At 65.8% G+C, this 15,269-nt stretch overlaps 1 protein-coding gene across 1 annotated transcript in view; it reads left to right on the top strand.

Moving 5' to 3' along the window:
• LOC121274793 (F-box/LRR-repeat protein 19-like) overlaps nucleotides 1-15,269 on the top strand; it is an 84,640-nt gene that overhangs the window by 39,777 nt on the left and 29,594 nt on the right. The window contains exon 9 of the mRNA XM_041182145.1: nucleotides 6,012-6,173. Coding sequence (XP_041038079.1) covers nucleotides 6,012-6,173 — 162 coding nt within the window. The remainder of the gene's footprint in view (nucleotides 1-6,011; nucleotides 6,174-15,269) is intronic.

Below are 15,269 nucleotides of genomic sequence, written 5' to 3'. Positions count from 1 at the left end.
GTCTCCGTCTCCGTCTCTCTCTGCGTCTCCGTCTCTCTCTCCGTCTGCGTCTCTCTCTCCGTCTGCATCTCTCTCTGCGTCTCCATCTCTCTCTCCGTCTGTGTCTCTCTCTCCGCCTGCCTCTCTCTCTCCGTCTGCATCTCTCTCTCTGCGTCTGCGTCTCTCTCCGTCTGTGTCTCTCTCTGCGTCTGCGTCTTTCTCTCCGTCTGCGCCTCTCTCTCTCCGCCTGCGCCTCTCTCTCTCCGTCTGCGCCTCTGTCTCCATCACTGCCTCTCTCTCCGTCTGCACCTCTCTCTCCGTCTGCACCTCTCTCTCCGTCTGCATCTCTTTCTGCGTCTCCGTCTCTCTCTCCGTCTGCGTCTCTCTCTCCGTCTGCGTCTCTCTCTCCGTCACCGCCTCTCTCTCCATCTGCGCCTCTGTCTCTGTCTGCGTCTTTCTCTCCGTCTGCGTCTATCTCTCTCCGTCTGCGCCTCTCTCTCCATCTGCGTCTCTCTCTCCGTCTGCGCCTCTGTCTCCATCTGCGTCTCTCTCTCCGTCTGCGCCTCTCTCCATCTGCGTCTCTCTCTCTGTCTGCGCCTCTGTCTCCGTCTGCGTCTCTCTCTCCGCCTGCGCCTCTCTCCGTCTGCGTCTCTCTCTCCGTCTCTCTCTCCGCCTGCGTCTCTCTCCGCCTGCGTCTCTCTCTGTCTGCGTCTCTGTCTGCGTCTCTCCCTGTCTGCGTCTCTCCCTGTCTGCGTCTCTCTCTCCGCCTGCGTCTCTCTCTCCGTCTGCGCCTCTGTCTCCGTCTGCGCCTCTGTCTCCGTCTGCACCTCTCTCTCCGTCTCTCTCTCCGCCTGCGTCTCTCTCTCCGTCTGCATCTCTCTCTCCGTCTGCGCCTCTGTCTCCGCCTGCACCTCTCTCTCCGTCTCTCTCTCCGCCTGCGTCTCTCTCTCCGTCTGCGTCTCTCTCCGTCTGTGTCTCTCTCCACCTGCGCCTCTCTCTCCGCCTGCGTCTCTCTCTCTCCGTCTGCGTCTCTCTCTCCGTCTCCACCTCCCTCTCCGTCTGCGTCTCCTCTTTCTCCGTCTCCGTCTCCGCCTCTCTCTCCATCTCCGTCTCTCTCTCCGTCTCCTTCTCTCTCTCCGTCTGCGCCTCTCTCGCCGTCTGCGCCTCCTCTCTCCGTCTGCGCCTCTTGCCGTCTGCGCCTCCTCTCCGTCTGCGCCTCTCTCTCCGTCTGCGCCTCTTGCTGTCTGCGCCTCCTCTCTCCGTCTGCGCCTCTCCCCGTCTGCGCCTCTCTCTCCGTCTGCGTCTCTCTCTCCGTCTGCGTCTCTCTCTCCGTCTGCGCCTCTCTCTCCGTCTGCGTCTCTCTCCCTTTGCGTCTCTCTGTCTCCGTCTGCGCCTCTCTCTCCGTCTGCGCCTCTCTCTCTGTCTCCGTCTCGCTCCGTCTGCGTCTCTCTCCGTCTGCGTCTCTCTCTCCGTCTGCGTCTCTCTCTCCGTCTGCGTCTCTCTCTCCGTCTGCGCTCCGTCTGTGCCTCTCTCTCCGTCTGCACCTCTCTCTCCGTCTGCGTCTCTCCGTCTGCGTCTCTCTCTCTCTCCGTCTGCGCCCCTCTCTCTCCGTCTGCGTCTCTCCATCTGCGTCTCTCTCTCTCTCCGTCTGCATCTCTCTCTCCGTCTCCGTCTCTCTCTCCGTCTCCGTCTCGCTCCGTCTGCGTCTCTCTCCATCTGCGTCTCTCTCCGTCTGCGCCTCTCTTTCCATCTGTGCCTCTCTCTCCGTCTGCGCCTCTCTCCGTCTGCGCCTCCCTCTCCGTCTGCGCCTCCCTCCGTCTGCGCCTCCCTCCGTCTGCGCCTCTCTCCGTCTGCGCCTCTCTCCGTCTGCGCCTCTCTCCGTCTGCGCCTCCCTCTCCGTCTGCGCCTCCCTCCGTCTGCGCCTCCCTCCGTCTGCGCCTCTCTCCGTCTGCGCCTCTCTCCGTCTGCGCCTCTCTCCGTCTGCGTCTCTCTCTCTCCGTCTGCGTCTCTCTCTCTCCGTCTGCGTCTCTCTCTCTCCGTCTGCGCCTCTCTCCCTTTGCGTCTCTCTGTCTCTGTCTGCGCCTCTCTCTCCGTCTGCGCCTCTCTCTCCGTCTGCGCCTCTCTCTCTGTCTGCGTCTCTCTCTCCGTCTGCGTCTCTCTCTCTCCGTCTGCGCCTCTCTCCCTCTCCGTCTGCGCCTCTCTCTCCCTTTGCGTCTCTCTGTCTCCGTCACTGCCTCTCTCTCCGTCTGCGCCTCTCTCTCCGTCTGCGCCTCTCTCTCCGTCTGCGCCTCTCTCTCCGTCTGCGCCTCTCTCTCCGTCTGCGCCTCTCTCTCCGTCTGCGCCTCTCTCTCCGTCTGCGTCTCTTTCTCTCCGTCACCGTCTCTCTCTCCATCTCCGTCTACGCCTCGCTCTCCGTCTGTGCCTCTCTCTCCGTCTGTGCCTCTCTCTCCGTCTGTGCCTCTCTCTCTGTCTCCGCCTGTCTCTCCGTCTGCGCCTCTCTCTCTCCGTCTGCGTCTCTCTCTCTCTGTCTGCGCCTCTCTGTCTCCGTCTGCGCCTCTCTGTCTCCGTCTGCGCCTCTCCGTCTCCGTCTCTCTCTCCGTCTCCGTCTCTCTCTCCGTCTCCGTCTCTCTCTCCGTCTCCGTCTCTCTCTCCGTCTCCGTCTCTCTCTCCGTCTCTCTTCCCGTCTCCACCTCTCTCTCCGTCTGCGCCTCTCTTTCTGTCTTGCTCTTCTCTCTCTCTCTAGCTTCGCTCTCTCTAGCTTCTCTCTCTCTCTAGCTTCTCTCTCTCTCTGTCACTCGCTCGCTCTCTAGCGCCCATCTCTCTCTCTCACTCTTTAGCTTCTCTCTCGCTTTCTAGTTTCTCTCTCCAGTTTCTCACTCTCTAGCCTCTCTCTCTCTCTAGCTTCTCTCGCTCTCTAGCCTCTCGCTCTATACTCTCTCTCTGTCTCTCTCTCTCTACCCCTATCCCCTCTCCATGGGCTGTGGGGATTCGAGGACTAGGGGGCAGTGTCTGAGAATTGGAGCCGGTCTTCTCAGGGGTGTTGAGGGAACACTTCTACACACACAGGGTGGTAGAAGTTTGGAACACTGTCCCCCAAACGCTGGATCAGCTGTCCATCTGAAATCTGAGAGATTGATAGGTTTTTGCTCTTCAGCGGGTTAAAGGGACATGGAGAAATGGCTGGACCAGAGAGAGTGAGTGGGAGATTTCTGGGGAGCTAGGGAGGGAGGAGGGGGGAGGGAGGCGGAGCAGAGAGGAGGGGGGAGGGAGTCGGAACAGGGAGGAGGGGGGAGGGAGAGAGACTGGGGGAGCTGCATTGGGGGAGGGAGGGAGCCGGAGCACGGGGGAGGGAGGAGTGGGGAGGGAGGCGGAGGGAGTCGGAGCAGAGAGGAGGGGGGAGGGAGAGAGACTGGGGGAGCTGCATTGGGGGAGGGAGGGAGCCGGAGCACGGGGGAGGGAGGAGTGGGGAGGGAGGCGGAGGGAGTCGGAGCAGAGAGGAGGGGGGAGGGAGGCGGAGCAGAGAGGAGGGGGGAGGGAGTCGGAACAGGGAGGAGGGGGGAGGGAGAGAGACTGGGGGAGCTGCATTGGGGGAGGGAGGGAGCCGGAGCACGGGGGAGGGAGGAGTGGGGAGGGAGGCGGAGGGAGTCGGAGCAGAGAGGAGGGGGGAGGGAGGCGGAGCAGAGAGGAGGGGGGAGGGAGTCGGAACAGGGAGGAGGGGGGAGGGAGAGAGACTGGGGGAGCTGCATTGGGGGAGGGAGGGAGCCGGAGCACGGGGGAGGGAGGAGTGGGGAGGGAGGCGGAGGGAGTCGGAGCAGAGAGGAGGGGGGAGGGAGGCGGAGCAGAGAGGAGGGGGGAGGGAGTCGGAACAGGGAGGAGGGGGGAGGGAGAGAGACTGGGGGAGCTGCATTGGGGGAGGGAGGGAGAGCGACGGGGGAGTCGGAGCCGGGGGGTGGGGGGGTGGTGGGGGGCGGTGGGGGGTGGTCCAGGTGCTGGAGGGGTGTTGGCTTTGAGAAATGGATCACTCCCTGCACTTGGCACACCACCTCCCCCCTCCATTGCCCACCTCCAGATGGTCCTATAACCTCACGACAAGGTGGCTGCCTGATTGAATTTCTCATCTCAGGAGAATCACCTGGATGATTCTCTGACCACCACTGCCCTGCCCTCTCCCCCCGGCTGATTCTCTGACCCCTGCCCTCTCCCCCCAGCTGAATCTCTGCCCTCACCCTCCGGCTGAATCTCTGACCCCTGCCCTCTCCCCGGCTGAATCTCTGACCCCTGCCCTCTCCCCCCGGCTGATTCTCTGACCCCTGCCCTTTCCCCCCGGCTGAATCTCTGACCTTTGCCCTCTCCCCCCAGCTGATTCTCTGACCCCTGCCCACTTCCCCCCGGCTGAATCTCTGACCCCTGCCCTCTCCGCGGCTGATTCTCTGACCCCTGCCCTCCGCCCTCTCCCCCGGGTGATTCTCTGACCACTGCCCTCTCCCCACGGCTGATTCTCTGACCCCTGCCCTCTCCCTCTGGCTGAATCTCTGACCTCTGCCCTCTCCCCCCCGGCTGATTCTCTGACCCCTGCCCTTTCCCCCCGGCTGATTCTCTGACCCCTGCCCTCTCCCCTCGGCTGAATCTCTGACCCCTGCCCTCTCCGCGGCTGATTCTCTGATCCCTGCCCTCCGCCCTCTCCCCCAGGTGATTCTCTGACCCCTGCCCTCTCCCCGGCTGATTCTCTGACCCCTGCCCGCTCCCTCTGGCTGATTCTCTGACCTCTGCCCTCTCCCCCCGGCTGATTCTCTGACCCCTGCCCTCTCCCCCCGGCTGATTCTCTGACCCCTGCCCTCTCCCCCCGGCTGATTCTCTGACCCCTGCCCTCACCCCGGGTGACCCTCTGTCCTCCGCGCTCTCCCCCCGCTTGATTCTCTGACCTCCGGCCTCCCCCCACCCCCCCCCCGGGTGACTCTCTGACCTCTGCGCTCTCACCCCGGGTGATTGTCTGACCTCTGCGCCCCACCCTCCCCCCGCCCGAGTGACTGTCTGACCTCCGCCCGCTCCCCCGGGCGATTCTCTGACCTCCACCCTCTACCCCGGGTGACTCTCTGACCTCCGCCCTCCCCCCCCGGGTGACTCCCTGATCTCCGCCCTCTCCCCCTGGGTGACTCTCTGACCTCCGCCCTCTCCCCTGGGTGACTCTGACCTCCGCCCTCTCCCCCGAGTGACTCTCTGACCTCCGCCCTCTCTCCTAGGTGACTCTCTGATCTCCGACCTCTCTCCCGGGTGACTGTCTGACCTCCGCCCTTTTCCCCCTGGTGACTCCCTGACCTCCGCCCTCTGCCCTGGGAGACTCTCTGACCTCTGCCCTCTCCCGCCGGTCGATTCTATGACCTCCGCCCTCTCCCCCCGGTTGACTCTTGGACCTCCCCCCTCTCCCCCGGGAGACTCTCTGAACTCCTCCCTCTCCACGGCTGATTCTCTAACCGCCACCCTCTCCCGCCGGGTGCATCTCTGACTTCCGCCCTCTCCCACCGGGTGACTCTCTGACCTCTGGCCTCCCCCCACCCCCCGGGTGACTCTCTGACCTCCGCCCTCTCACCCTGGGTGACCCTCTGACCTCCGCCCTCTTCCCCCGGTAGATTCTCTGACCTTTGTCCTCTCCCCGGGTGATTGTCTGACCTCCGCCCTCTACCCCCGGGTGACTCTCTGACCTCCGCCCTCTCCCGCCGGGTGCATCTCTGACCTCCGCCCTCTCTCCCGGGTGACTCTCTGACCGCCCTCTCCCGCCGGATGCATCTCTGACCTCCGCCCTCTCTCCCGGGTGACTCTGACCTCCGCCCTCTCCCCCGGGTGACTCTCTGACCTCCGCCCTCTCCCCCGGGTGACTCTCTGACCTCCGCCCTCTCCCCCAGGTGACTCTCTGACCTCCGCCTTCTCCCCCGGGTGACTCTCTGACCTCCGCCCTCTCCCCCAGGTGAACCTCTGACCTCCGCCCTCTCCCCTGGGTGAACCTCTGACCTCTGCTGTGGTTGTTTTTTCCCCAGGTCTCAAAGAGTTGATTCTGTCGGGCTGCTCCTGGTCCTCTGTCTCGGCCCTCTGCACGGCCAGTTGTTCCTACCTCCGGCTACTGGACCTCTGCTGGGTTGAGGATGTAAAGGATTCACATCTCCGGGAGCTCGTGTCCCCTCCAACAGACACCAGGCCAGGTGGGTCTGTACAGCTCGGCCTCCACTCCCCTCCCCGCTGTGGCTCTCCCTTGTTCCTGCTTCTCCCTTCATGTACCCGCCGAACCCCCACCCCACGTCCTGCTTCCTCCCTTGACCCCTGCCTCGCCCAACCGTCCCTCTTGTGATCAGGTGCGAGTGCCTGGCCGACTCTCTCGATTTTCATTGAAAATTCTGTGCGTGTGTGAGAGGGAGTGTGTGCGTGAGTGAATCTTTGTGCGTGTGCGCTTGTGAGTGTGAGCGAGTGCGTGTGTGAGACAGAGTGAGGGATCGGGGCCAGCTACGAGCTGAGGAAGATGCCACCCAGACTTGAATTTCCTAACGTCTTGCTTGAAGAGCGGAGATGGGATGGGGAGGAGTGTGGGAGGCGGATGGGAAGTGTGACGTTGCTGGGGAGAGTGTCGGGAGCCTGATGTGCAAGTGGGAGGGGCAGGCAGACTGTCACTCTGCCCACCCTCGCGCTCCGGGGTCCCGGTCACTCTGTCCAGCCTCGCTCTCCGGGGTCTCTGTCACTCTGTCCAGCCTCGCTCTCCGGGGTCTCTGTCACTCTGTCCAGCCTCGCTCTCCGGGGACACGGTCACTCTGTCCAGCCTCGCTCTCCGGGGACACGGTCACTCTGCCCACCCTCGCGCTCCGGGGTCCCGGTCACTCTGTCCAGCCTCGCTCTCCGGGGACACGGTCACTCTGTCCAGCCTCGCTCTCCGGGGACACAGTCACTCTATCCAGCCTCGCTCTCCGGGGACACGGTCACTCTGTCCAGCCTCGCTCTCCGGGGACACGGTCACTCTATACAGCCTCGCTCTCCGGGGACACGGTCACTCTGTCCAGCCTCGCTCTCCGGGGACACGGTCACTCTGACCAGCCTCGCTCTCCGGGGTCTCTGTCACTCTGTCCAGCCTCGCTCTCCGGGGTCTCTGTCACTCTGTCCAGCCTCGCTCTCCGGGGACACGGTCACTCTGTCCAGCCTCGCTCTCCGGGGACACGGTCACTCTGTCCAGCCTCGCTCTCCGGGGACACGGTCACTCTGTCCAGCCTCGCTCTCCGGGGACACGGTCTCTCTGTCCAGTCTCGCTCTCCGGGGTCTCTGTCACTCTGTCCAGCCTCGCTCTCCGGGGACACGGTCACTCTGTCCAGCCTCGCTCTCCGGGGACACGGTCACTCTGCCCACCCTCGCGCTCCGGGGTCCCGGTCACTCTGTCCAGCCTCGCTCTCCGGGGACACGGTCACTCTGTCCAGCCTCGCTCTCCGGGGACACGGTCACTCTATCCAGCCTCGCTCTCCGGGGACACGGTCACTCTGTCCAGCCTCGCTCTCCGGGGACACGGTCACTCTATCCAGCCTCGCTCTCCGGGGACACGGTCACTCTGTCCAGCCTCGCTCTCCGGGGACACGGTCACTCTGACCAGCCTCGCTCTCCGGGGTCTCTGTCACTCTGTCCAGCCTCGCTCTCCGGGGTCTCTGTCACTCTGTCCAGCCTCGCTCTCCGGGGACACGGTCACTCTGTCCAGCCTCGCTCTCCGGGGACACGGTCACTCTGTCCAGCCTCGCTCTCCGGGGACACGGTCACTCTGTCCAGCCTCGCTCTCCGGGGACACGGTCTCTCTGTCCAGTCTCGCTCTCCGGGGTCTCTGTCACTCTGTCCAGCCTCGCTCTCCGGGGACACGGTCACTCTGTCCAGCCTCGCTCTCCCGGGTCTCTGTCACTCTGACCAGCCTCGCTCTCCGGGGACACGGTCACTCTGTCCAGCCTCGCTCTCCGGGGACACGGTCACTCTGTCCAGCCTCGCTCTCCGGGGACACGGTCACTCTGTCCAGCCTCGCTCTCCGGGGACCCGGTCACTCTGTCCAGCCTCGCTCTCCGGGGTCCCGGTCACTCTGTCCAGCCTCGCTCTCCGGGGTCCCGGTCACTCTGTCCAGCCTCGCTCTCCGGGGACACGGTCACTCTGTCCAGCCTCGCTCTCCGGGGACCTGGTCACTCTGTCCAGCCTCGCTCTCCGGGGACACGGTCACTCTGTCCAGCCTCGCTCTCCGGGACACGGTCACTCTGCCCACCCTCGCGCTCCGGGGTCCCGGTCACTCTGTCCAGCCTCGCTCTCCGGGGACACGGTCACTCTGTCCAGCCTCGCTCTCCGGGGACACGGTCACTCTGTCCAGCCTCGCTCTCCGGGGACACGGTCACTCTGTCCAGCCTCGCTCTCCGGGGTCTCTGTCACTCTGTCCAGCCTCGCTCTCCGGGGTCTCTGTCACTCTGTCCAGCCTCGCTCTCCGGGGACACGGTCACTCTGTCCAGCCTCGCTCTCCGGGGTCCCGGTCACTCTGTCCAGCCTCGCTCTCCGGGGACACGGTCACTCTGTCCAGCCTCGCTCTCCGGGGTCTCTGTCACTCTGTCCAGCCTCGCTCTCCGGGGTCTCTGTCACTCTGTCCAGCCTCGCTCTCCGGGGACACGGTCACTCTGTCCAGCCTCGCTCTCCGGGGACACGGTCACTCTGTCCAGCCTCGCGCTCCGGGGACACGGTCACTCTGTCCAGCCTCGCTCGCCGGGGACCCGGTCACTCTGTCCAGCCTCGCTCTCCGGGGACACGGTCACTCTGTCCAGCCTCGCTCTCCGGGGACACGGTCACTCTGTCCAGCCTCGCTCTCCGGGGACACGGTCACTCTGTCCAGCCTCGCTCTCCGGGGTCTCTGTCACTCTGTCCAGCCTCGCTCTCCGGGGACACGGTCACTCTGTCCAGCCTCGCTCTCCGGGGACACGGTCACTCTGTCCAGCCTCGCGCTCCGGGGTCTCTGTCACTCTGTCCAGACTCGCTCTCCGGGGACCCGGTCATTCTGTCCAGCCTCGCTCTCCGGGGACACGGTCACTCTGTCCAGCCTCGCTCTCCGGGGTCTCTGTCACTCTGTCCAGCCTCGCTCTCCGGGCTCTCTGTCACTCTGTCCAGCCTCGCTCTCCGGGGACACGGTCACTCTGTCCAGCCTCGCTCTCCGGGGACACGGTCACTCTGTCCAGCCTCGCTCTCCGGGGACACGGTCTCTCTGTCCAGTCTCGCTCTCCGGGGTCTCCGTCACTCTGTCCAGCCTCGCTCTCCGGGGACACGGACACTCTGTCCAGCCTCGCTCTCCGGGGTCTCTGTCACTCTGTCCAGCCTCGCTCTCCGGGGACACGGTCACTCTGTCCAGCCTCGCTCTCCGGGGACACGGTCACTCTGTCCAGCCTCGCTCTCTGGGGACACGGTCACTCTGTCCAGCCTCGCTCTCCGGGGACCCGGTCACTCTGTCCAGCCTCGCTCTCCGAGGTCCCGGTCACTCTGTCCAGCCTCGCTCTCCGGGGTCCCGGTCACTCTGTCCAGCCTCGCTCTCCGGGGACACGGTCACTCTGTCCAGCCTCGCTCTCCGGGGACACGGTCACTCTGTCCAGCCTCGCTCTCCGGGGACACGGTCACTCTGTCCAGCCTCGCTCTCTGGGGACACGGTCACTCTGTCCAGCCTCGCTCTCCGGGGACCCGGTCACTCTGTCCAGCCTCGCTCTCCGGCGTCTCTGTCACTCTGTCCAGCCTCGCTCTCCGGGGACACGGTCACTCTGTCCAGCCTCGCTCTCCGGGGACACGGTCACTCTGTCCAGCCTCGCTCTCCGGGGACACGGTCACTCTGTCCAGCCTCGCTCGCCGGCGACACGGTCACTCTGTCCAGCCTCGCTCTCCGGGGACACGGTTACTCTGTCCAGCCTCGCTCTCCGGGGACACGGTCACTCTGTCCAGCCTCGCTCTCCGGGGTCTCTGTCACTCTGTCCAGCCTCGCTCTCCGGGGTCTCTGTCACTCTGTCCAGCCTCGCTCTCCGGGGACACGGTCACTCTGCCCACCCTCGCGCTCCGGGGTCCCGGTCACTCTGTCCAGCCTCGCTCTCCGGGGACACGGTCACTCTGTCCAGCCTCGCTCTCCGGGGACACGGTCACTCTGTCCAGCCTCACTCTCCGGGGACACGGTCACTCTGTCCAGCCTCGCTCTCCGGGGACACGGTCACTCTGTCCAGCCTCGCTCTCCGGGGTCTCTGTCACTCTGTCCAGCCTCGCTCTCCGGGGACACGGTCACTCTGTCCAGCCTCGCGCTCCGGGGTCTCTGTCACTCTGTCCAGCCTCGCTCTCCGGGGACCCGGTCACTCTGTCCAGCCTCGCTCTCCGGGGACACGGTCACTCTGTCCAGCCTCGCTCTCCGGGGTCTCTGTCACTCTGTCCAGCCTCGCTCTCCGGGGTCTCTGTCACTCTGTCCAGCCTCGCTCTCCGGGGACACGGTCACTCTGTCCAGCCTCGCTCTCCGGGGACACGGTCACGCTGTCCAGCCTCGCTCTCCGGGGACACGGTCACTCTGTCCAGCCTCGCTCTCCGGGGACACAGTCTCTCTGTCCAGTCTCGCTCTCCGGGGTCTCTGTCACTCTGTCCAGCCTCGCTCTCCGGGGACACGGTCACTCTGTCCAGCCTCGCTCTCCGGGGTCTCTGTCACTCTGTCCAGCCTCGCTCTCTGGGGACACGGTCACTCTGTCCAGCCTCGCTCTCCGGGGACACGGCCACTCTGTCCAGCCTCGCTCTCCGGGGACACGGTCACTCTGTCCAGCCTCGCTGTCCGGGGTCCCGGTCACTCTGTCCAGCCTCGCTCTCCGGGGTCCCGGTCACTCTGTCCAGCCTCGCTCTCCGGGGACACGGTCACTCTGTCCAGCCTCGCTCTCCAGGGACACGGTCACTCTGTCCAGCCTCGCTCTCCGGCGACACGGTCACTCTGTCCAGCCTCGCTCTCCGGGGACACGGTCACTCTGTCCAGCCTCGCTCTCCGGCGACACGGTCACTCTGTCCAGCCTCGCTCTCCGGGGACACGGTCACTCTGTCCAGCCTCGCTCTCCGGGGACACGGTCACTCTGTCCAGCCTCGCTCTCCGGGGTCTCTGTCACTCTGTCCAGCCTCGCTCTCCGGGGTCTCTGTCACTCTGTCCAGCCTCGCTCTCCGGGGACACGGTCACTCTGCCCACCCTCGCGCTCCGGGGTCCCGGTCACTCTGTCCAGCCTCGCTCTCCGGGGACACGGTCACTCTGTCCAGCCTCGCTCTCCGGGGACACCGTCACTCTGTCCAGCCTCACTCTCCGGGGACACGGTCACTCTGTCCAGCCTCGCTCTCCGGGGACACGGTCACTCTGTCCAGCCTCGCTCTCCGGGGTCTCTGTCACTCTGTCCAGCCTCGCTCTCCGGGGTCTCTGTCACTCTGTCCAGCCTCGCTCTCCGGGGACATGGTCACTCTGCCCACCCTCGCGCTCCGGGGTCCCGGTCACTCTGTCCAGCCTCGCTCTCCGGGGACACGGTCACTCTGTCCAGCCTCGCTCTCCGGGGACACGGTCACTCTGTCCAGCCTCACTCTCCGGGGACACGGTCACTCTGTCCAGCCTCGCTCTCCGGGGACACGGTCACTCTGTCCAGCCTCGCTCTCCGGGCTCACTGTCACTCTGTCCAGCCTCGCTCTCGGGGACACGGTCACTCTGTCCAGCCTCGCTCTCCGGGGACACTGTCACTCTGTCCAGCCTCGCTCTCCGGGGACTCGGTCTCTCTGTGCAGTCTCGCTCTCCGGGGTTCACGTCACTCTGTCCAGCCTCGCTCTCCGGGGACACTGTCACTCTGTCCAGGCCTCGCTCTCCGGGGTCTCTGTCACTCTGTCCAGCCTCGCTCTCCGGGGACACGGTCACTCTGTCCAGCCTCGCTCTCCGGGGACACGGTCACTCTGTCCAGCCTCGCTCTCCGGGGACACGGTCACTCTGTCAGCCTCGCTCTCCGGGGACCCGGTCACTCTGTCCAGCCTCGCTCTCGGGGTCCGGTCACTCTGTCCAGCCTCGCTCTCCGGGGACACGGTCACTCTGTCCAGCCTCGCTCTCCGGGGACACGGTCACTCTGTCCAGCCTCGCTCTCCGGGGACACGGTCACTCTGTCCAGCCCTCGCTCTCCGGGGACACGGTCACTCTGTCCAGTCTCGCTCTCCGGGGTCCCGGTCACTCTGTCCAGCCTCGCTCTCCTGGTCGACGGGTCCCGGTCACTCTGTCCAGCCCTCGCTCTCTGCGGGGTCACTGTCACTCTGTCCAGCCTCGCTCTCCGGGGACACGGTCACTCTGTCCAGGCCTCGCTCTCCGGGGACACGGTCAATCCTGTCCAGCCTCGCTCGTCAGGGGACTCTGTCCACTCTGTCCAGCCTCGCTCTCCGGGGACCCGGTCACTCTGTCCAGCCTCGCTCTCCGGGGACACGGGTCACTCTGTCCAGCCTCGCTCTCCGGGGACACGGTCACTCTGTCCAGCCTCGCTCTCCGGGGACACGGTCACTCTGTCCAGGCTCGCTTCTCCGGGGACACGGTCACTCTGTCCAGCCTGCCTCTCCGGCGACACGGTCACTCTGTCCAGCCCTCGCTCTCTCGGGGACACGGTTCACTCTGTCCAGCCCTCGCTCTCCGGGGACACGGTCACTCTGTCCCAGCCTCGCTCTCGGGGTCCTCTGTCACTCTCTCTCCGGGGTCACGGTCACTCTGTCCAGCCTCGCTCTCCGGGGACACGGTCACTCTGTCCAGCCTCGCTCTCCGGGGACACGGTCACTCTGTCCAGCCTCGCTCTCCGGGGACACGGTCACTCTGTCCAGCCTCGCTCTCCGGGGACACGGTCACTCTGTCCAGCCTCGCTCTCCGGGGTCTCGGTCACTCTGTCCAGCCTCGCTCTCCGGGGGACACGGTCACTCTGTCCAGCCTCGCTCTCCGGGGACACGGTCACTCTGTCCAGCCTCGCTCTCCGGGGACACGGTCACTCTGTCCAGCCTCGCTCTCCGGCGACACGGTCACTCTGTCCAGCCTCGCTCTCCGGGGACACGGTCACTCTGTCCAGCCTCGCTCTCCGGGGACACGGTCACTCTGTCCAGCCTCGCTCTCCGGGGTCTCTGTCACTCTGTCCAGCCTCGCTCTCCGGGGACTCGGTCCACTCTGTCCAGCCTCGCTCTCCGGGACACGGTCACTCTGTCCAGCCTCGCTCTCCGGGGACACGGTCACTCTGTCCAGCCTCGCTCTCCGGGGACACGGTCACTCTGTCCAGCCTCGCTCTCCGGGGACACGGTCACTCTGTCCAGCCTCGCTCTCCGGGGACACGGTCACTCTGTCCAGCCTCGCTCTCCGGGGACACGGTCACTCTGTCCAGCCTCGCTCTCCGGGGACACGGTCACTCTGTCCAGCCTCGCTCTCCGGGGACACGGTCACTCTGTCCAGCCTCGCTCTCCGGGGACACGGTCCACTCTGTCCAGCCTCGCTCTCCGGGGACACGGTCACTCTGTCCAGCCTCGCTCTCCGGGGACACGGTCACTCTGTCCAGCCTCGCTCTCCGGGGACACGGTCACTCTGTCCAGCCTCGCTCTCCGGGGACACGGTCACTCTGTCCAGCCTCGCTCTCCGGGGACACGGTCACTCTGTCCAGCCTCGCTCTCCGGGGACACGGTCACTCTGTCCAGCCTCGCTCTCCGGGGACACGGTCACTCTGTCCAGCCTCGCTCTCCAGGGACACGGTCACTCTGTCCAGCCTCGCTCTCCGGGGACACGGTCACTCTGTCCAGCCTCGCTCTCCGGGGACACGGTCACTCTGTCCAGCCTCGCTCTCCGGGGTCCCGGTCACTCTGTCCAGCCTCGCTCTCCGGGACACGGTCACTCTGTCCAGCCTCGCTCTCCGGGGACACGGTCACTCTGTCCAGCCCTCGCTCTCCGGGGACACGGTCACTCTGTCCAGCCTCGCTCTCCGGGGACACTGTCACTCTGTCCAGCCTCGCTCTCCGGGGACACGGTCACTCTGCCACCTCGCTCCTCCGGGGTCCCGGTCACTCTGTCCAGCCTCGCTCTCCGGGGACACGGTCACTCTGTCCAGCCTCGCTCTCCGGGGACACGGGTCACTCTGTCCAGCCTCGCTCTCCGGGGACACGGTCACTCTGTCCAGCCTCGCTCTCCGGGGACACGGTCACTCTGTCCAGCCTCGCTCTCCGGGGACACGGTCACTCTGTCCAGCCTCGCTCTCCGGGGTCTCTGTCACTCTGTCCAGCCTCGCTCTCCGGGGACACGGTCACTCTGTCCAGCCTCGCTCTCCGGGGACACGGTCACTCTGTCCCAGCCTCGCTCTCCGGGGACACGGTCACTCTGTCCAGCCTCGCTCTCCGGGGACACGGTCACTCTGTCCAGCCTCGCTCTCGGGGTCTCCGTCACTCTGTCCAGCCTCGCTCTCCGGGGACACGGTCACTCTGTCCAGCCTCGCTCTCCGGGGACACGGTCACTCTGTCCAGCCTCGCTCTCCGGGGACACGGTCACTCTGTCCAGCCTCGCTCTCCGGGGACACGGTCACTCTGTCCAGCCTCGCTCTCCGGGGACACGGTCACTCTGTCCAGCCTCGCTCTCCGGGGACACGGTCACTCTGTCCAGCCTCGCTCTCCGGGGACACGGTCACTCTGTCCAGCCTCGCTCTCCGGGGACACGGTCACTCTGTCCAGCCTCGCTCTCCGGGGACACGGTCACTCTGTCCAGCCTCGCTCTCCGGGGACACGGTCACTCTGTCCAGCCTCGCTCTCCGGGGTCTCGGTCACTCTGTCCAGCCTCGCTCTCCGGGGACACGGTCACTCTGTCCAGCCTCGCTCTCCGGGGACACGGTCACTCTGTCCAGCCTCGCTCTCCGGGGACACGGTCACTCTGTCCAGCCTCGCTCTCCGGGGACACGGTCACTCTGTCCAGCCTCGCTCTCCGGGGACACGGTCACTCTGTCCAGCCTCGCTCTCCGGGGACACGGTCACTCTGTCCAGCCTCGCTCTCCGGGGTCTCGGTCACTCTGTCCAGCCTCGCTCTCCGGGGACACGGTCACTCTGTCCAGCCTCGCTCTCCGGGGACACGGTCACTCTGTCCAGCCTCGCTCTCCGGGGACACGGTCACTCTGTCCAGCCTCGCTCTCCGGGGACACGGTCACTCTGTCCAGCCTCGCTCTCCGGGGTCCCGGTCACTCTGTCCAGCCTCGCTCTCCGGGGACACGGTCACTCTGTCCAGCCTCGCTCTCCGG

Source organism: Carcharodon carcharias (assembly GCF_017639515.1).
Source record: "Carcharodon carcharias isolate sCarCar2 chromosome 38 unlocalized genomic scaffold, sCarCar2.pri SUPER_38_unloc_2, whole genome shotgun sequence".
Classification (NCBI taxonomy): Eukaryota; Metazoa; Chordata; class Chondrichthyes; order Lamniformes; family Lamnidae; genus Carcharodon; species Carcharodon carcharias.
This window is presented reverse-complemented; position numbering and strand designations above follow the sequence as displayed.